At 46.1% G+C, this 22,749-nt stretch overlaps 1 protein-coding gene across 1 annotated transcript in view; it reads right to left on the bottom strand.

The window, feature by feature from the left end:
- LOC124006819 (GTPase-activating Rap/Ran-GAP domain-like protein 3) overlaps positions 1-22,749 on the bottom strand; it is a 159,970-nt gene that overhangs the window by 24,887 nt on the left and 112,334 nt on the right. The window contains 9 exon segments of the mRNA XM_046316997.1: positions 6,752-6,856; positions 7,055-7,081; positions 7,270-7,384; positions 11,261-11,335; positions 11,437-11,541; positions 13,612-13,727; positions 14,053-14,159; positions 14,550-14,595; positions 20,948-21,062. Coding sequence (XP_046172953.1) covers positions 6,752-6,856; positions 7,055-7,081; positions 7,270-7,384; positions 11,261-11,335; positions 11,437-11,541; positions 13,612-13,727; positions 14,053-14,159; positions 14,550-14,595; positions 20,948-21,062 — 811 coding nt within the window.

Genomic DNA, 22,749 nt, shown 5'->3' with positions numbered 1-22,749 from the left:
GTCTGATTTTAGACCCCATCATAGTACTGACACCACACTTTTGAAGGTGGTAAATTACCTTTTAATCGCATCAAACCAAGGCTCTGCATCCTTGTGCTCCTAGACCTTATGTTGCTTTTGACACAATCAATCACCACATTATTTTGGAGGGATTGGAAACCCTAATTGGTCTTGCCTGGTTTAGATCTTAACTGTCAGAAAGATATCAGTTCATCTAGGTGGATGGTTTGGTGGTAAGTTAAATGGTAAGTTTAGGTGATCCTCAAGGTTCTGTTTTAGGACCACTATTGTTTTCACTATATATTCTACCTCTTGGTGATGTCATTTGGAAACACAATGTCAAGTTTCACTGCTATGCGGACGAGACACAGCTAGCTGTACATTTCGATGAAACATGCTTAAGCCCCAAAATGGCCTACCCTGGAAGCCTGTGTTTCAGACATACGGTAGTCTCGACCAGGGGTGCATAGGCACTGGAGTGAAGAATCAAATCGCCCTTGCTGTCTCTGCCTGGCAAGTTCCCCTCTCTCCACTGTGCCTATGACTCTATTAGGGGGGCTGAATACCTGGCTTACTAGTGCTCTCCCATGCCAAGGAGGGGTGCGTCACGTTGTGCCAGGCTTTCGTTACACTCGACATGAGTGGGTCGAATTAGTGACGTGATCTTCTTGTCCATTTTAGCACCCCCTCTGGCTTGTGCGGTGGGGGAGATCTTTGTGGGCTATTCTCAGCATTGTCTCAAGGTAGTAAGTTGGTAGTCTGTTGATATCCCTCTAGTGGTATGGGGGCTGTGCTTTGGCAAAGTGGGTAGGGTTATATCCTGCCTGGTTGGCTCTGTCTGGGGGTATCCTCGGACCCCGCCACATTGTCCCCCCCCCCTTGTCTCAGTCTCCAGGGGGCTAGGGTCAGTCTAGTGTAATTCTCATGTCTTATCTGGTGTCCTGTGTAAACTTTAGTATGCTCCCTCTAATTCTCCCATCACTCTCTCTTCCCCCATGCCTCAGGACTACCTTGCCTGACAACTCTTGGCCTGTCCCCGTCCCAACTGGTTGTGCTGCTGATCCAGTTTCTGCTATTTTGCCCATGGCTATGGAACACTGACCTTTCACCAGACATACTAAGTTGTTGTGCTGCTGCTTCAGTTTCAACTGATCTGCCTATGGCTATGGATCCCTGACGTGTTCATCGGATGTGCTTCCTTGTCCCGAACCTGCTGTTTTTGACCCTCTCTCCCGCTCTATTACTAGAAAATATTCCTATTCATGAAAATCACAAGTGAAATAGATTGAGACACAGCTTAGCCTTTTGTTAATCACCCAGTCATCTCAGATTTTCAAAATATGCTTTACAGCCAAATCTAGACAAGCATTTGTGTAAGTTTATCAATAGCCTAGTATAGCATTTTGTCCAGCTAGCAGCAGGTAACTTGGTCACGGAAATCAGAAAAGCAATCAAATTAAATCGTTTACCTTTGATGAGCTTCGGATGTTTTCACTCACGAGACTCCGAGTTAGATAGCAAATGTTCCTTTTTTCCAAAAATATTATTTTTGTAGGCGAAATAGCTCCATTTGTTCTTCACATTTGGCTGAGAAATCGCCCGGAAATTGCAGTCACGAAAACGGCAAAAAATATTCCAAATTAGCTCCATAATATCAACCGAAACATGGCAAACGTTGTTTATAATCAATCCTCAAGGTGTTTTTCAAATATCTATTCGATAATATATCCATCGGGACAATTAGTTTTTCAGTAGGACCGATTGGAGTAATGGCTACCTCTGTATTTTACGCGAGAATCTCTCTGGGAGCATCAGATGACCACTTGAGCAATGTAGCCGCCTACGGGTATTCTTCAACATAAATGCGTAAAACTACGTCACAATGCTGTAGACACCTTCGGGAATACGGAGAAAGAGTAATCTGGTTGATAGCCCATTCACAGCTCAATAGGGACTCATTGGAACGCAGCGCTTTCAAAACATGAGGCACTTCCGGATTGGATTTTTCTCACGCTTTCGCCTGCAACATCAGTTCTGTTATACTCACAGACAATGTTTTTACAGTTTTGGAAACTTTAGAGTGCTTTCTATCCTAAGCTGTCAATTATGTGCATATTCTAGCATCTTGTCCTGACAAAATATCTTGTCCTGAAAAAAATATACCTTTTTTTTTCAAAAATAAAAATACTGCCCCCTAGTCACAAAAGGTATTAACTGACTTGCCTTGTTAAATAAAGGTGAAATAATTAGTGATTATGTTAAGATTGATTGTTTTTTCTAAGATAAGTTTAATACTAGCTAGCAACTTACCGTGGCTCCCTGCTGCACTCGTGGTCAGCCTGCCACGCAGTCTCCTCGTGGAGTGCAATGTAACCGTGGAGTGCAATGTAACTCTAGTTCATACACACCAACAGTCACGAAGATGGCACGACAACATGTTTTCCTCCTGAGGAGGCTGAAAAGACTGTTCTCTCTACTACCGAACGGCAAGCGATACTGATGCACTAAGTCTGGAACCAACAGGACCCTGAACAGCTTCTACTCCCAAGCAATAAGACTGCTAAATAGGGGGCGCTATTTAAATTTTTGGATGAAAAAACGTTCCTGTTTTAAACAAGATATTTTGTCACGAAAATATGCTCGACTATGCATATAATTGAAAGCTTTGGAAAGAAAACACTCTGACGTTTCCAAATATTGTCTGTGAGTGCCACAGAACTGATGTTACAGGCGAAACCCAGATACAAATCCAATCAGGAAGTGCCGCATTTTTTGAAACCGCCTCATGCCAATGACTCCTTATATGGCTGTGAATGGGCCACGAATGAGCTTAGGCTTTCTGTCGCTTCCCCAAGGTGTCAACAGCATTGTGACGTATTTGTAGGCAAATCATTGGAAGATTGACCTTAAGAGACTACATCTACCAGGTGGCCGCTTGGTGTCCTCCGTTGCAATTATTGCGTAATCTCCAGCTGCAGTATTTTTCCAGTGGTCAAAGATGAGTCGGGAGGTTCCCTGTGTGGCTTTGATTGTTCTCTTTCTCAGTGACTGCTCCGAATTGTCGTTCGACTCTGGAGGGACTCCACACAGTGGTCAAAGATTTTCTCTAAGCGGAGGGCTACTGGTTCTACTCAGGTCTCTTCATCTAGATCTGTGTGGACGCTGACCTTAATGATGCAGTGCCTTGATCCTTGTTTCATGGTCCCCATGGGTTCTTCTGATGAGAAACCAACTGTCACGACTGATATATTATCAAATAGATATGTGAAAAACACCTTGAGGATTGATTCTAAACAACGTTTGCCATTTTTCTGTCGATATTATGGAGCTAATTTGGAAAAAAGTTTGGCGTTGTAGTGATTGCATTTTCCGGACATTTTCTTAGCCAAACGTGATGAACAAAACGGAGCTATTTCGCCTACACAAATAATATTTTTGGAAAAAATGAACATTTGCTATCTAACTGAGCGTCTCGTCATTGAAAACATCCGAAGTTCTTCAAAGGTAAATTATTTTATTTGAATGCTTTTCTTGTTTTTGTGAAAATGTTGCCTGCTGAATGCTAGGCTTACTGCTATGCTAGGCTATCAATACTCTTACACAAATGCTTGTGTAGCTTTGGTTGAAAAGCATATTTTGAAAATCTGAGACGACAAAAGGCTAAGCTTGTGTCTGAATATATCTATTTCATTTCATTTGCGATTTTCACGCTAATTTCTATCGGCGTTTCATTCGTAATTTCGGTCAAGTTGCTGCCCCTCTCACAGCTCTTACTTCTGTCAAGACGTGTTTTAAGTGGTCCGGTTCCGCCCAGGAGCTTTTGATCTTCTAAAAGCAATATTTTTCTCATCGCCTGCGCCATCTGAGCGCAACGACAGTGGTTGAGGCGACTGTTCCTTTTGTCGTTTGGACAGACCATAAGAATGTTGTTTTTCGCTTTCCTTTGCTTGTCGACAGGAAACGTTGCGTTATGCTAATGAGCTTGAGGCTTTACGCTCCCGGATACGGGTTTGGTAGTCGCAAGAAGTTATTAACCAATAGCTACCCAGAGTATCTGCATTGACTTTTTTTTTTACATTTTTGAACAAACTATTTAGACTCATCACATATGCTGCTGTTACTGTTTATTATCTATCCTGTTGCCTTGTCACTTAATTCCTACCTATATGTAGATATCTACCTCAATTACAATGTCTCCTAGACGTCGCCAGTCTACTAACCACCGGTCCTGGTAACCCATCATGACACACCTGGACTTCATCACACCCTGATTACTTCCCCTTTATCCAGGGCTCCGTTGTATCACCCATTAGGTAGTATTTTATCTGGTAACCCATCACCTGGACTTCATCACACCCTGATTACTTCCCCTTTATCCAGGGCTCCGTTGTATCACCCATTAGGTAGTATTTTATCTGGTAACCCATCACCTGGACTTCATCACACCCTGATTACTTCTTCAAGTTGTCTCAGTCCCAGGGCTCCGTTGTATCACCCATTAGGTAGTATTTTATCTGGTAACCCATCATCTGGACTTCATCACACCCTGATTACTTCCCCAGGGCTCCGTTGTATCACCCATTAGGTAGTATTTTATCTGGTAACCCATCACCTGGACTTCATCACACCCTGATTACTTCCCCTTTATCCAGGGCTCCGTTGTATCACCCATTAGGTAGTATTTTATCTGGTAACCCATCACCTGGACTTCATCACATCCTGATTACTTCCCCAGGGCTCCGTTGTATCACCCATTAGGTAGTATTTTATCTGGTAACCCATCATCTGGACTTCATCACACCCTGATTACTTCCCCTTTATCCAGGGCTCCGTTGTATCACCCATTAGGTAGTATTTTATCTGGTAACCCATCACCTGCATTGACTTCATCACACCCCAGGGCTCCTTGTCACTTAATTCCTACCTATATTGTATCACCCATTAGGTAGTATTTTATCTGGTAACCCATCATCTGGACTTCATCACACCCTGATTACTTCCCTGATTACTTCCCCTTTATCCAGGGCTCCGTATCACCCATTAGGTAGTATTTTATTGTATCACCCATTAGGTAGTATTTTATCTGGTAACCCATCATCTGGACTTCATCACACCCTGATTACTTCCCCTTTATCCAGGGCTCCGTTGTATCACCCATTAGGTAGTATTTTATCTGGTAACCCATCACCTGGACTTCATCACACCCTGATTACTTCCCCTTTATCCAGGGCTCCGTTGTATCACCCATTAGGTAGTATTTTATCTGGTAACCCATCACCTGGACTTCATCACACCCCAGGGCTCCGTTGTATCACCCATTATTTCTCATCTTTAGACGCTGTTCACGTTGTTCGTTCCTATTAAACTCACCGACTGCAGCTGCTTCCTGAGTGTTCATTACTCATTGTGTATTTAATCCTTGTGTTACTGTCTCTCTCTGCATTGGTGGGAAGGGCCCGTAAGTATTTCACTGTTAGTATACATGTACCTGTTTATGAAGCACGTGACAAATTACACTTGATTTGAGGTTAAAATAGGCTTAATTAAATCACTATGGAATCCTATCACTTGTAGAAGCTAATCTAGCTCTGACATATGTCACACTTTAGTGAGGTCTGTCAATGTTATGGTGAATACATTACAGTGTATGGAAATACAAGACTGGCTTTTGTGATTGGTGCTAAAACAACTATATAATAGACCTGGAATGTTCTCTTTACATTACACTGAAATAAAAACAAGCTTTATTTGGATGAGCATTTCTTCTGTTCTGTCTGACTGTGTCCCTCCCTCCCTCCCTCCCTCCCTCCCTCCCTCCCTCCCTCCCTCCCTCCCTCCCTCCCCCTCCCTCCCTCCCTCCCTCCCTCCCTCCCTCCCTCCCCCTCCCTCCCTCCCTCCCTCCCTCCCTCCCTCCTCCCTCCTCCCTCCCTCCCTCCCTCCCTCCCTCCCTCCCTCCCTCCCTCCCTCCCTCCCTCCCTCCCTCCCTCCCTCCCTCCCTCCCTCCTCCCTCCCTCACTCCCTTCCTCCCGAGTGGCACAGTGATCTAAGGCATTGCATCTCAGTACTAGAGGCGTCACTACAGACACCCTGGTTCGAATCGAGGCTGTATCACAAGCGTCTGTAATTGGGAGTCCCACAGGGCGGCACACAATTGGCTCAGCGTCATCCGTGTTTGGCCGGTGTAGGACGTCATTGCAAATAAGAATTTGTTCTAAACCAACTTGCCAAGTTAAATAAAGGTTAAATAAATCCAAAATAAAGGTTTGTCCCCCCCCCCTTTGTTCATTCTCGGTTTCAGTCTCTCTTTCTCTCTCCTTATCTGAAGAGTGATAACAGTAAGTGTATCTCAGTAGGTGTAACAGTGGGAAGTGTAAGTGTATCTCAGTAGGTCAACCCAGAACCTGTTCCTGCAGGATACACACAAACAAACACACAAACAGCAGTCTACAGAGAGTGGATGTGTGTAGGTCAGCCTCAGCCCAGGGAGGAAGATCAATGTGTTTGCTGGAGTGACAGAGAGACGGAGAGAGAAGTAAAGAGCCTAATACTCAGAAAAAGAGGGATGGAAGGAGTGAGGGAGAGTGAGAGAGAGAGAGAGAGAGAGAGAGAGAGAGAGAGAGAGAGAGAGAGGGAGTGGGAGGAAGCAAAAAATGAGAAATAGAAAATAGCTGAGGGAATGAGGGAGGGGGAGAGAGAGAATAAGAGACTGAAAGAGAGTCAGATGAAGAGAGACAAAGAGACCATCACACACCTTTGTCAGTCCTGGTGATGAGGAGATCCTGAGGCTCTAGAACATGCATCTGCTTCACCACCATGGTCTTATCAAACACCTGCACTGGGGGCAGGACCTGGGCGTCTACCAACACAACACATTGGTCTATTGGTCATGCAGCGCTCAGGATCTTACTACCTATTGATGAAAACACTGACTGATGTCGTTGCTGCAATAATAAAAACATTGCCTGAAATAGTAGGCTGAATTAAATTATTTCGGTTTATTGAACACTAAGAAGTTGTAGCACTGAAAGAGGAGAATTGACTGTGTTACACTCACCTGGGTTTGAAAGAAGTGGATCAACAGCTGAAATATAGGGAAAGTATAATGTTACGAGTTTAATTTTATGATGACATCAATGCTGAATGAATCATTGACATTCAAGTGATAATTGAATAATGCATATGACAGTTATAATAAAATAGTCCACTAATTATAAAGCGCCTTTCATTCTATAACCTCAGTGTGTGTGTATATGTGTGTGATGACCTCACCATCTATCATCATGACCCCTGCTGCTTCCGTGGCGACCAACAGAGACTGACCCCAGGAGTCAGCACACACTGTCTCATAGGAAAACGTACTGCAGAACGACTGGGACTCCCAAGGCTGCAGCACACAAACACACACAAAAAAGGACATCACAGCATCACCACAAACACGTAGTTACCAGTATATCAACTGGCGTCTACATTATGTTACAATGGTACAACAGAACATGTCACACAGTTAGTAAATATGGTATTATGGCATGGTGATCCACTAGGCCTCAGTGAGACAAAAAGTAGTGCATGGTAAAGGTTGACAAGGAAACAGGACTCGGATTATGGGCGTTAAGATCTAGAGTCAAGTTCGGGACAGGATCAACAGTCTACAGGAATAGTTCAAAACAGATGGTTTTTTGGGGATGGAAGTGTGTACAGCAATTCATAAAATCAACAACTGTGTAGGTTAGGCCTAATATACACTACATGACCAAATGTATGTGCACCTCGCTATGTGCACGGGGACAGTGTCATGCTGAAACAAACTGTTGCCACAAATTTGGAAGCACAGAATCATCTATAATGTTATTGTATGCTGTAGTGTTACGATTTCCCTTCACTGGAGCTAAGGGGCCTAGCCCCAGACCATTATTCTTCCACCACCAAACTTTACAGTTGGCACGATGGTGAAAAGTGATTTATCACTCCAGAGAACGCATTTCCACTGCTCCTGAGTCCAATGGCGGCGAGCTTTACACCACTCCAGCGATGCTTGGCATTGCACATGGTGATCTTAGGCTTGTGTGCGGCTGACGTTGTTTCCAGAGGCAGTTTGAACCCTGTAATGAGTGTTGCAAACTGAGGACATGGGTTTCGCGCTTCAGCACTCGGCTGTCCCATTCTGTGAGCTTGTGTGGCCTACCATTTTGTGGCTGAGTCGTTGTTGCTCATAGACATTTCCACTTCACAATAACAGCACTTACAGTTGACTGGGGGGCAACTCTAGCAGGGCAGAAATTTGACAAACAGACTTCTTGGAAAGGTGGCATCCTATGAATGTTCCAAGTTGAAAGTCACTGAGTTCTTCAGTAAGGCCATTCTACTGCCAACGTTTGTCTATGGAGATTGCATGGCTGTGTGCTCAATTTTATACACCCGTCGGCAACAGGTGTAGCTGAAATAGCCGAATCCACTAATTTGATAGCGTGTTCACATATTTTCTACGTCAGTAGGCTAAATGATGAAGCCTCCAATAGATGAATTGCAATGTCTTGTTGCAGACACTAACATTAGAGCCAAGGAAAGAGCGGTGTTTTAGAAACATTTTATGGAGTTGTCTTTGAAAACGTAGGAACCGAGTACACAGCTTGTAAAACAATTGTGCGTTTAAACAAATAGGCTACCATCCGGAGAGCGGGACAAGCGGGCTGAAGCGACACAGCTGCTGATGATCCAAGAGCTCAGTTAATCCGTAGCATTGTGACAATGATCTTAGGGCTATTGGCAAACACAATGTAAGTCATTAAATGTATGTACCCCTAATTGCACCAAATACATCTGTTTATCCTACAGCTAATGTAAGCAGTAATCATGAGCCTATAAACCACTGTTAGCACTGAGGCTGTGTGCAATAGTAGGAAGACCACTTTATGCAGCTCACCCTGCGCTCCAATGTAAATAACATGAGTGAATCTACCTCTGATGAGCTTCCCAGTAAAGCATCAAAAACAATCAAGCAAATCAGAAAAGTGCTAAAAAATGGCCTTTATTAACATTAACATTAGCCTAAGAAACAAGGTCCAAACAAGGTCCATGAAGTCAATAACTTTGTAACATATTCTGACATTAATTTCTATGAAACTCACTTAGATAATACCTTTGCAATACATGGTTATAACATCTACCGAAAAGACAGGAATGCTAACGGAGCGGGCCGGGCGCAGCGCACGCTGACCAGGTCACTAGGTTCACATTGGTGCGGCTGGCTTCCGGATTGGTTGCGCCCTGTGCTAAGAAGCAGTGCGGCTTGGTTGGGTTGTGTTTTTCGGAGGACGCATGGCTCTCGACCTTCGTCTCTCCCGAGCCCATACGGGAGTTGTAGAGTTGAGACAGGATAGTAACTACTAACAATTGGATATTGCCACTCCTATTTACCAAATCTTCAATTTAAGCCTACTAGATAACGTGTGCCCTCAGGCCTGGAGGGAAGCTAAAGTCATTCCGCTACCTAGTAAAGCCTCCTTTACTGCCTCAAATAGCCGACCAAACAGCATGTTGCCAACCCTTAGTAAACTTCTAGAAAAAATTGTGTTTGACCAGATACAATACTATTTCACAGTAAACAAATCGACAACAGAATTTCAGCATGCTTACAGGGAAGGACATTCAACAAGCACAACACTCTTTGACATTACTGATCATAGTCTGCTGCTGGAAAAAACATGTGTTATGGCTTTACACCCCCTGCTATAATGTGGATAAAGAGTTACTTGTCTAATAGAACACAGAGGGTGTTCTTTAATGGAAGCCTGTATAATCAAGTTAGAATCAGGAATTCCCCAGGGTAGCTGTTTAGGCCCCTTGTTTTTTCCATTTTTACTAGCATGCCACTGACTGAGTAAAGTCAGTGTCTATGTATGCGGATGACTCAACACTATACACATCAGCTACTACAGTGACTGAAATGACTGCAACACTCAACAAAGAGCTGCAGTTTCAGAGTGGGTGGCAAGGAACAAGTCAGCCATAAATATTTCTAAAACTAAAAGCAATGTATTTGGAACAAAACACTTGCTAAACCCTAAACCTCAACCAAATCTTGTAATAAATCATGTGGAAATTGAGATGACTAAACTGCTTGGAGTAACACTAGATTGTAAACTGTCACGGTCAAAACATGTTGATGCTGTAGTAGCGAAGATGGGGAGAAGTCTGTCTATAATAAAGAGAAGCTCTGCCTTCTTAACATGATCAACAAGGCATGTTCTACAGGCACTGAGCTGTCTGTCTAAACTACTGGCACACAGCTCGGACACCCATGCATACCCCACAAGACATGCCACAAGAGGTCTCTTCACAGTCCCCAAGTCCAGAACAGACTATAGGAGGCACACAGTACCACATAGAGCCATGACTACATGGAACTCTATTCCACAGTACTACATAGAGCCATGACTACATGGAACTCTATTCCACAGTACTACATAGAGCCATGACTACATGGAACTCTATTCCACAGTACTACATAGAGTCATGACTACATGGAACTCTATTCCACAGTACCACATAGAGTCATGACTACATGGAACTCTATTCCACATCAAGTAACTGATGCAAGCAGTAAAATTTGATTTAAAAAACAGATTAAAAAACACACAGCGGGGACTGTGAAGCAACACAAACATACACGATAACATACGCACTATACATAAACATGGATTTAGTACTGTAGAGATGTGGTAGTGGTGGAGTAGGGGCCTGAGGGCACACAGTGTGTTGTGAAATCTGTGAATGTATTGTACTTTTTAAAATGGTATAAAATGCCTTCATTTTGCTGGACCCCTGGAAGCTAATGGGGATCCATAATAAATACAAATGTTAATGTGTTGTAAATGTTAAAATGTGGCAGTGCTCAGCTCTAAGCCGGCGCTGAGTCGACCATCCTGCTGGGGTCTCTGTCCTCATCCTCCAGCTTAATCTATCCACATTTAGGTCATTTAGAATAGGCCTACAGTCAGTGCATTTAACTAAAATAGGTAAGATAATCACATTTCACAGTCTCAAATTGCATTACTGAACTAACACAATAGCCTACATATTTCTGCACGTAAAAATGAACACTGGATGGGAGTACTTTTTATCAGAAAGGGACAGGAAAGTTTCAGGGTTATAGAACTGATGCAGGATCAGGACTGGAAAGGAATTTATTTTCACTCCTGTGTCAACCTCTCGTGCCTCTGGGGCTGAGTGTGTGTGTGTCTGTGTCTGTTGCTCTTCTCACCTCTTTTCTACACAGGCCCGTAGTGACCAGACTGGTGGGGGCATCTCCTCTGACGATGGTCTTGAGCTTTAGTGCCTGGACAACAGAGAGAGAGCATGAGAGTGTGTGGTGCATGCATATGAGATAAAGACTGTGACTGCGCTACTCTGTATGTTGTCTGTCCCTGTGTGTGTCACCTGTCCTATCCTGACGAACTCGGCCTGTCGTGCCTCCTCCTTCTTGCGGGCGGACTTGGGCGACTCTGGAAGCACGTCACTGAACGAGCGTCTGTTGAGCATGTTCTGGGGAGAGAAGGGAACCTGCACATCGGACACAAGTGCACACACACACACACGCACACACGGGCACACGCATGCACGCACACACACACAGAAAGAGAGATAGAGAAGTGGAGACAGTGGGAAATGCAGCAGCATAGAACTGAGTCATATGAGAAACAATAGACAAAGGAAGTGGCATGGGGTACAGAGAGGGAGGAGAGTCCACAAAATGTGAGCGTTGTAGCAGCATCCAGGAGTCCCAGTGTTATGCAGTCTGCAGTGGTTAGAGCCGAGAGAGATAGACAGGGCTGCAGTGGTTAGAGCCGAGAGAGATAGACAGGGCTGCAGTGGTTAGAGCCGAGAGAGATAGACAGGGCTGCAGTGGTTAGAGCCGAGAGAGATAGACAGGGCTGCAGTGGTTAGAGCCGAGAGAGATAGACAGGGCTGCAGTGGTTCAGAACAGTAGGTAGCTCACTTGGCTGTGGTACAAACCGTGACCAGAGAGCCTAGATCAGATCAGTGGTCAGAAGCTGGTGCAAAGGGAAATATATAAAACTGTGAAGAACCTCGGCGTTACTCTGGACCCTGATCTCTCTTTTGACTAACATATCAAGACTGTTTCAAGGACAGCTTTTTTCCATCTACGTAACATTGCAAAAATCAGAAACTTTCTGTCCAAAAATGATGCAGAAAAATGAATCCATGCTTTTGTTACTTCTAGGTTAAACTACTGCAATGCTCTACCCTCCCGCTACCCGGATAAAGCACTAAATAAACTTCACCTAGTGCTAAATACGGCTGATAGAATCCTGACTAGAACCCCAAAAATGTGATCATATTACTCCAGTGCTAGCCTCCCTACACTGGCTTCCTGTCAAGGCAAGGGCTGATTTCAAGGTTTTACTGCTAACCTACAAAGCATTACATGGGCTTGCTCCTACCTATCTCTCTGATTTGGTCCTGCCGTACATACCTACACGTACGCTACAATCACAAGACACAGGCCTCCTAATTCTCCAGCAAACAGCTGGAGGCAGGGCTTTCTCTTATAGAGCAACATTTTTATGGAATGGTCTGCCTACCCACGTGAGAGACACAAAATATCCCTCTAGTGGTGTAAGGGGCTGTGCTTTGGAAAAGTGGGTGGGGTTATATCCTTCCTGTTTGGCCCTGCCCGGGGTGTCCTCGGATGGGGCCACAGTGTCTCCTGACCCCTCCTGTCTCAGCCTCCAGTATTTATGCTGCAGTAGTTTATGTGTCGGCAGGCTAGGGTCAGTTTGTTATATCTGGAGTACTTCTCATGTCTTATCCGGTGTCCTGTGTGAATTTAAGTATGCTCTCTCTAATTCTCTTTTTCTTTCTCTCTCTCTGAGGACCTGAGCCCTAGGACCATGCCTCAGGACTACCTGGCATGATGACTCCTTGCTGTCCCCAGTCCACCTGGCCGTGCTGCTGCTCCAGTTTCAACTGTTCTGCCTGTGATTATTATTATTTGACCATGCTGGTAATTTATGAACATTTTAACATCTTAGCCATGTAATCTCCACCCGGCACACCCAGAAGAGTACTGGCCACCACTCATAGCCTGGTTACTCTCTAGGTTTCTTCCTAGGTTTTGGCCTTTCTAGGGAGTTTTTCCCAGCCACCGTGCTTCTACACCTGCATTGCTTGCTGTTTGGGGTTTTAGGCTGGGTTTCTGTACAGCACTTTGAGATATCAGCTGATGTACGAAGGGCTATATAAATACAGTACATTTGATGTATAGAGTAATGTCACTTCCTCATATTCCAATCAAGACGCATGAATTAAAGAGCAAACTTGTGGACTATGGAAGTTGGAGGAAAACCTTGTTTTTAGAAGCAGGAGCAGAACCAGAGGAAAGGAGAGCCCCTTTTCACACCATCGTGAACCACGCTGGCACATATATTTAATTTGACTCATTGTCACCACAGTTCCTGCAACTATAATGGCTGGATGCATAACCAAGCCAGTGGAGGACAACTCAGTTTAGCTCAGCTCGGTTTGGCTCAGTAGTGTGAAAAGGGTAGGGATAGACCAGGCTGGGTTAGTTAGTGTGTGGGACAGCTGTACCTTGTGGAGGTCAGAGGTCAGGTCCTGGTAGAGGGAACGGATCAGCATGTCTAGAGTCCGCTGGCGCTTCTGGGCAAACGTGGGCGTCTCCAGGGTGGCCTTTTCTCCATTGATTACTGCAGGACAGAGAGAGGGGTTCATTAGGAGAACATACCCACATGTACGTACACACTTATATGATCACCGTAAAAAGACAATACAAAAGCTTCAAAAACTTTCAAACTTTCTTTGGTCACATTTAAAACTATCAACGTCTTGTACATGCTTAATGAATCTCCATAAATTATAATGTCTACATTCTGCAGAGGTTTTACTATTAATTCACGTCCTACTAAGGGCCTTTAAATGTGACCGATTAGTCACTGCAGTGCATTAGCTCATTGCACACAGTTCAGCTGTAACAGTCTGTAAACTAAACAGCGAGTGAGTCACTGATCTTACGCTTGACTAACAAAAAGTCCCTGAATTCTTGGTGGTCTGTAAACACTGGTGGTGAGGGAAGGGGCGGTCCGAACAGTGGCACACTCTCCTCAGAGAACATCTTCAATCTGGAACACACAAAGCACTGTTATATTTAACACACACACAGTGTGCTACAGCTGGAAAATAACCCTACAGGAACAGGAAATTATTATGGGGATTATAATTCATTAATATGAATATATGTTTTTGTAGGGGTTGAATATACTGTATTTTACGTTAGGGCAAATCATGTCTTACATTTTAAAGTGGAAATTACAAACTTCAAGCATTACACCTTGAATACACTAAGTTAGCATTTTCTGCTGTGCTGGGAAAATTCTCATAAACAAAAGAGTCATCAAATTAAGATCCTACATCTGTATGCATGCATACACATACATGCACAAACACACATACACACACCATCGACGTGCCATGTACCTGAAAAATACTAATGAAAAAACACCTCCACATACCTGTAACTGTCGTTTTGACTGTTGTATCTAACTAACGCAAAGATATCTTGCAGAGAAAATGAAGGAAATAGCCTGAACACATACAATCTATGAAGCTAGCAGTGATGTGTATGGTCCAAAAACAGCCCCCTACCCCCTAGACACTTACCCTATCCTCTACCCCCTAGACACTTACCCTATCCTCTACCCCCTAGACACTTACCCTATCCTCTACCCCTAGACACTTACCCTATCCTCTACCCCCTAGACACTTACCCTATCCTCTACCCCCTAGACACTTACCCTATCCTCTACCCCCTAGACACTTACCCTATCCTCTACCCCCTAGACACTTACCCTATCCTCTACCCCCTAGACACTTACCCTATCCTCTACCCCCTAGACACTTACCCTATCCTCTACCCCCTAGACACTTACCCTATCCTCTACCCCCTAGACACTTACCCTATCCTCTACCCCCTAGACACTTACCCTATCCTCTACCCCCTAGACACTTACCCTATCCTCTACCCCCTAGACACTTACCCTATCCTCTACCCCTAGACACTTACCCTATCCTCTACCCCCTAGACACTTACCCTATCCTCTACCCCCCTAGACACTTACCCTATCCTCTACCCCCTAGACACTTACCCTATCCTCTACCCCCTAGACACTTACCCTATCCTCTACCCCCTAGACACTTACCCTATCCTCTACCCCCTAGACACTTACCCTATCCTCTACCCCCTAGACACTTACCCTATCCTCTACCCCCTAGACACTTACCCTATCCTCTACCCCTAGACACTTACCCTATCCTCTACCCCCTAGACACTTACCCTATCCTCTACCCCCTAGACACTTACCCTATCCTCTACCCCCTAGACACTTACCCTATCCTCTACCCCCTAGACACTTACCCTATCCTCTATAGACACTTACCCTATCCTCTACCCCCTAGACACTTACCCTATCCTCTACCCCTAGACACTTACCCTATCCTCTACCCCCTAGACACTTACCCTATCCTCTACCCCTAGACACTTACCCTATCCTCTACCCCCTAGACACTTACCCTATCCTCTACCCCCTAGACACTTACCCTATCCTCTACCCCCTAGACACTTACCCTATCCTCTACCCCCTAGACACTTACCCTATCCTCTACCCCCTAGACACTTACCCTATCCTCTACCCCCTAGACACTTACCCTATCCTCTACCCCCTAGACACTTACCCTATCCTCTACCCCCTAGACACTTACCCTATCCTCTACCCCCTAGACACTTACCCTATCCTCTACCCCCTAGACACTTACCCTATCCTCTACCCCCTAGACACTTACCCTATCCTCTACCCCCCTAGACACTTACCCTATCCTCTACCCCCTAGACACTTACCCTATCCTCTACCCCCTAGACACTTACCCTATCCTCTACCCCCTAGACACTTACCCTATCCTCTACCCCCTAGACACTTACCCTATCCTCTACCCCCTAGACACTTACCCTATCCTCTACCCCTAGACACTTACCCTATCCTCTACCCCCTAGACACTTACCCTATCCTCTACCCCCTAGACACTTACCCTATCCTCTACCCCTAGACACTTACCCTATCCTCTACCCCTAGACACTTACCCTATCCTCTACCCCCTAGACACTTACCCTATCCTCTATCCTCCCCCTAGACACTTACCCTATCCTCTACCCCCTAGACACTTACCCTATCCTCTACCCCCTAGACACTTACCCTATCCTCTACCCCCTAGACACTTACCCTATCCTCTACCCCCTAGACACTTACCCTATCCTAGACACTACCCTATCCTCTAGACACTTACCCTATCCTCTACCCCCTAGACACTTACCCTATCCTCTACCCCTAGACACTTACCCTATCCTCTACCCCCTAGACACTTACCCTATCCTCTACCCCTAGACACTTACCCTATCCTCTACCCCCTAGACACTTACCCTATCCTCTACCCCCTAGACACTTACCCTATCCTCTACCCCTAGACACTTACCCTATCCTCTACCCCCTCTACCCCCTAGACACTTACCCTATCCTCTACCCCCTAGACACTTACCCTATCCTCTACCCCCTAGACACTTACCCTATCCTCTACCCCCTAGACACTTACCCTATCCTCTACCCCCTAGACACTTACCCTATCCTCTACCCCTAGACACTTACCCTATCCTCTACCCCCTAGACACTTACCCTATCCTCTACCCCCTAGACACTTACCCTATCCTCTACCCCCTAGACACTTACCCATCCTCTACCCCCTAGACACTTACCCCTCTACCCCCTAGACACTTACCCTATCCTCTACCCCTAGACACTTACCCTATCCTCTACCCCCTAGACACTTACCCTATCCTCTACCCCCTAGACACTTACCCTATCCTCTACCCCCTAGACACTTACCCTATCCTCTACCCCCTAGACACTTACCCTATCCTCTACCCCCTAGACACTTACCCTATCCTCTACCCCCTAGACACTTACCCTATCCTCTACCCCCTAGACACTTACCCTATCCTCTACCCCCTAGACACTTACCCTATCCTCTACCCCCTAGACACTTACCCTATCCTCTACCCCCTAGACACTTACCCTATCCTCTACCCCCTAGACACTTACCCTATCCTCTACCCCCTAGACACTTACCCTATCCTCTACCCCCTAGACACTTACCCTATCCTCTACCCCCTAGACACTTACCCTATCCTCTACCCCCTAGACACTTACCCTATCCTCTACCCCCTAGACACATCCTCTACCCCCTAGACACTTACCCTATCCTCTACCCCCTAGACACTTACCCTATCCTCTACCCCCTAGACACTTACCCTATCCTCTACCCCTAGACACTTACCCTATCCTCTACCCCCTAGACACTTACCCTATCCTCTACCCCCTAGACACTTACCCTATCCTCTACCCCTAGACACTTACCCTATCCTCTACCCCCTAGACACTTACCCCTAGACATCCCTATCCTCTACCCCCTAGACACTTACCCTATCCTCTACCCCCTAGACACTTACCCTATCCTATCTACCCCCTAGACACTTACCCTATCCTCTACCCCCTAGACACTTACCCTATCCTCTACCCCCTAGACACTTACCCTATCCTCTACCCCCCCTTAGACACCCCCTAGACACTTACCCTATCCTCTACCCCCTAGACACTTACCCTATCCTCTACCCCCTAGACACTTACCCTATCCTCTACCCCCTAGACACTTACCCTATCCTCTACCCCCTAGACACTTACCCTATCCTCTACCCCCTAGACACTTACCCTATCCTCTACCCCTAGACACTTACCCTATCCTCTACCCCTAGACACTTACCCTATCCTCTACCCCCTAGACACTTAGACACCCTATCCTCTACCCCCTAGACACTTACCCTATCCTCTACCCCCTAGACACTTACCCTATCCTCTACCCCCTAGACACTTACCCTATCCTCTACCCCCTAGACACTTACCCTATCCTCTACCCCTAGACACTTACCCTATCCTCTACCCCCTAGACACTTACCCTATCCTCTACCCCCTAGACACTTACCCTATCCTCTACCCCCTAGACACTTACCCTATCCTCTACCCCCTAGACACTTACCCTATCCTCTACCCTATCCCTACCCCCTAGACACTTACCCTATCCTCTACCCCCTAGACACTTACCCTATCCTCTACCCCTAGACACTTACCCTATCCTCTACCCCTAGACACTTACCCTATCCTCTACCCCTAGACACTTACCCTATCCTCTACCCCCTAGACACTTACCCTATCCTCTACCCCCTAGACACTTACCCTATCCTCTACCCCTAGACACTTACCCTATCCTCTACCCCCTAGACACTTACCCTATCCTCTACCCCCTAGACACTTACCCTATCCTCTACCCCCTAGACACTTACCCTATCCTCTACCCCCTAGACACTTACCCTATCCTCTACCCCCTAGACACTTACCCTATCCTCTACCCCCTAGACACTTACCCTATCCTCTACCCCCTAGACACTTACCCTATCCTCTACCCCCTAGACACTTACCCTATCCTCTACCCCCTAGACACTTACCCTATCCTCTACCCCCTAGACACTTACCCTATCCTCTACCCCCTAGACACTTACCCTATCCTCTACCCCCTAGACACTTACCCTATCCTCTATCCCCTATACCCTATCCTCTACCCCCTAGACACTTACCCTATAGACACTTACCCTCCTCTACCCCCTAGACACTTACCTATCCCTAGACACTTACCCTATCCTCTACCCCCTAGACACTTACCCTATCCTCTACCCCCTAGACACTTACCCTATCCTCTACCCCCTAGACACTTACCCTATCCTCTACCCCTAGACACTTACCCTATCCTCTACCCCCTAGACACTTACCCTATCCTCTACCCCTAGACACTTACCCTATCCCTACCCCTAGACACTTACCCTATCCCTACCCCCTAGACACTTACCCTATCCTCTACCCCTAGACACTTACCCTATCCTCTACCCCCTAGACACTTACCCTATCCTCTACCCCCTAGACACTTACCCTATCCTCTACCCCCTAGACACTTACCCTATCCTCTACCCCCTAGACACTTACCCTATCCTCTACCCCCTAGACACTTACCCTATCCTCTACCCCCTAGACACTTACCCTATCCTCTACCCCCTAGACACTTACCCTATCCTCTACCCCCTAGACACTTACCCTATCCTCTACCCCCTAGACACTTACCCTATCCTCTACCCCCTAGACACTTACCCTATCCTCTACCCCCTAGACACTTACCCTATCCTCTACCCCCTAGACACTTACCCTATCCTACCCCTAGACACTTACCCCCTACCCCCTAGACACTTACCCTATCCTCTACCCCCTAGACACTTACCCTATCCTCTACCCCTAGACACACTTATCCCTATAGACCTTACCCTATCCTCTACCCCCTAGACACTTACCCTATCCTCTACCCCCTAGACACTTACCCTATCCTCTACCCCCTAGACACTTACCCTATCCTCTACCCCTAGACACTTACCCTATCCTCTACCCCCTAGACACTTACCCTATCCTCTACCCCCTAGACACTTACCCTATCCTCTACCCCCTAGACACTTACCCTATCCTCTACCCCTAGACACTTACCCTATCCTCTACCCCCTAGACACTTACCCTATCCTCTACCCCCTAGACCCACTTACCCTATCCTCTACCCCCTAGACACTTACCCTATCCTCTACCCCCTAGACACTTACCCTATCCTCTACCCCCTAGACACTTACCCTATCCTCTACCCCCTAGACACTTACCCTATCCTCTACCCCTAGACACTTACCCTATCCTCTACCCCTAGACACTTACCCTATCCTCTACCCCCTAGACACTTACCCTATCCTCTACCCCCTAGACACTTACCCTATCCTCTACCCCCTAGACACTTACCCTATCCTCTACCCCCTAGACACTTACCCTATCCTCTACCCCCTAGACACTTACCCTATCCTCTACCCCCTAGACACTTACCCTATCCTCTACCCCCTAGACACTTACCCTATCCTCTACCCCCTAGACACTTACCCTATCCTCTACCCCCTAGACACACCCTATCCTCTACCCTAGACACTTCCTATCCTACCCCTAGACACTTACCCTATCCTCTATCCTCCCCCTAGACACTTACCCTATCCTCTACCCCCTAGACACTTACCCTATCCTCTACCCCCTAGACACTTACCCTATCCTCTACCCCTAGACACTTACCCTATCCTCTACCCCCTAGACACTTACCCTATCCTCTACCCCCTAGACACTTACCCTATCCTCTACCCCTAGACACTTACCCTATCCTCTACCCCCTAGACCTTACCCTATCCTCCCCCTAGACACTTACCCTATCCTCTACCCCTAGACACTTACCCTATCCTCTACCCCCTAGACACTTACCCTATCCTCTACCCCCTAGACACTTACCCTATCCTCTACCCCTAGACACTTACCCTATCCTCTACCCCCTAGACACTTACCCTATCCTCTACCCCCTAGACACTTACCCTATCCTCTACCCCCTAGACACTTACCCTATCCCCTACCCCCTAGACACTTACCCTATCCTCTACCCCGTAGGCACTTGTGAAGACATGCAATGTTAGATACCTAGGTACACAATAAGCAATATGATGAAAATGCCAACCTAGCTGCCTATGGTGCTGCTATCATATTGCTTATACCTATTCAATTATTTCAGATTTACATTAAATTGCCCAGAGAAGGCAATGTTTCTGGAAAGGGCCTACGATTCTGGCTGCTCAAGGTCGCTTGTAGAAATGTCCGAGATATTTCCCAGCGGTCTTTGTTTCGCCGTAAGAAAAGGATACGTGTGAAATGTGATCTGATCATGGAGGGTTTAAATGACGGAGATGTGTCCTCCCCCTCCTGGAACTGGAACACTATGGTGACAATGTCATTCCCAATGTGTCTTTTCCTCTCCACCTGTTGGAAGAGAGACAGAGAGAGAGAGAGACAGTGAGAAAAGTCTTACAATAAAAACACTTGGAACCAACAAGTGAAATAACTCATATCTTATTGATTTAGACGAGACAGTTCATGCATCAATCTCTGGCCCAAAGCATGAATGCCTCTTTTATGAGCATCTCAAATATAATTTCAGAGCTTCCATTAATTATTATAATCATATCTTTGTACATTGTCTATTGCTGGCAGCCCCTATTCACTAAAGTCCTATTTTCCAAGAATGTGTAAATATACTTTGTGAATAAAGTGACTATGAAGCAGGCAGAGAACACACACACACACACACACACACACACACACACACACACACGCACACACACACGCACGCACACACGCACACACGCACGCACGCACGCACGCACGCACGCACGCACGCACACACACACACACACACACACACACACACACACACACACACACACACACACACACACACAAAAAATCAATCAAACGTATTTATGAAGCCCTTTTTACATCAGCAGATGTCACAAAGTGCTGTACAGAAACCCAGACTAAAACCCCAGAGAGAAAACAATGCAGATCTAGAAGCACGGTAACAAGGAAAAACTCCCTAGAAAGCAGGAACCTAGGAAGAAACCTAGAGAGGAACCAGGCTCCAGTCATCTTGCTGTGCCAGGCAGAGATTATAAGAATACATGGCCATTAAGGCCAGATCGTTCTTCAAGATGTTCAAACGTTCATAGATGACCAACAGGGTCAAATAATAATCACAGAGGTTAAAGAGGGTGCAACAGGTCGGTAGCTCAGGAGTAAATGTCAGTTGGCTTTCATAGCCGAGCACAAACAAACACTCTTGATGCGCAACAGGCCTGCAAAGAGAATGTGTTTTGTATTCATTAGCAACCTCGGAATGTGTTTTAGATCAAATCCAATTATGAATGTAAACCTCTCATTCAGCCTCTATCTCCTTTCATATCTCGCCCACAGATATGGGCTTTTCCAGAGTGGGTTCACACTAACGTCAAACTGTCTTTGTTCTCTTCTGCCTTTTTTCTCCCAGTCACGCGCACACACACTCCATACACACACTCCATACACACACTCCATACACACACTCCATACACACACTCCATACACACACTCCATACACACACTCCATACACACACTCCATACACACACTCCATACACACACTCCATACACACACTCCATACACACACTCCATACACACACTCCATACACACACTCCATACACACACTCCATACACACACTCCATACACACACTCCATACACACACTCCATACACACACTCCATACACACACTCCATACACACACTCCATACACACACACTCCACACACACACACTCCAGCCACACACTCCATACACACACTCCATACACACACTCCATACACACACACTCCACACACACACTCCAGCCACACACACTCCATACACACTCCATACACACACTCCATACACACACTCCATACACACACTCCATACACACACTCCATACACACACTCCATACACACACTCCATACACACACTCCATACACACACCAGCCATACACACACTCCAGCCATACACACACTCCATACACACACTCCATACACACACTCCATACACACACTCCATACACACACCAGCCATACACACACTCCAGCCATACACACACATACA

The sequence above is a fragment of the Oncorhynchus gorbuscha genome, linkage group LG20 (genome assembly GCF_021184085.1).
Source record: "Oncorhynchus gorbuscha isolate QuinsamMale2020 ecotype Even-year linkage group LG20, OgorEven_v1.0, whole genome shotgun sequence".
Classification (NCBI taxonomy): Eukaryota; Metazoa; Chordata; class Actinopteri; order Salmoniformes; family Salmonidae; genus Oncorhynchus; species Oncorhynchus gorbuscha.
Note: the sequence above shows the minus strand (reverse complement) of the source record. Positions and strands in the feature narration are given on the sequence as shown.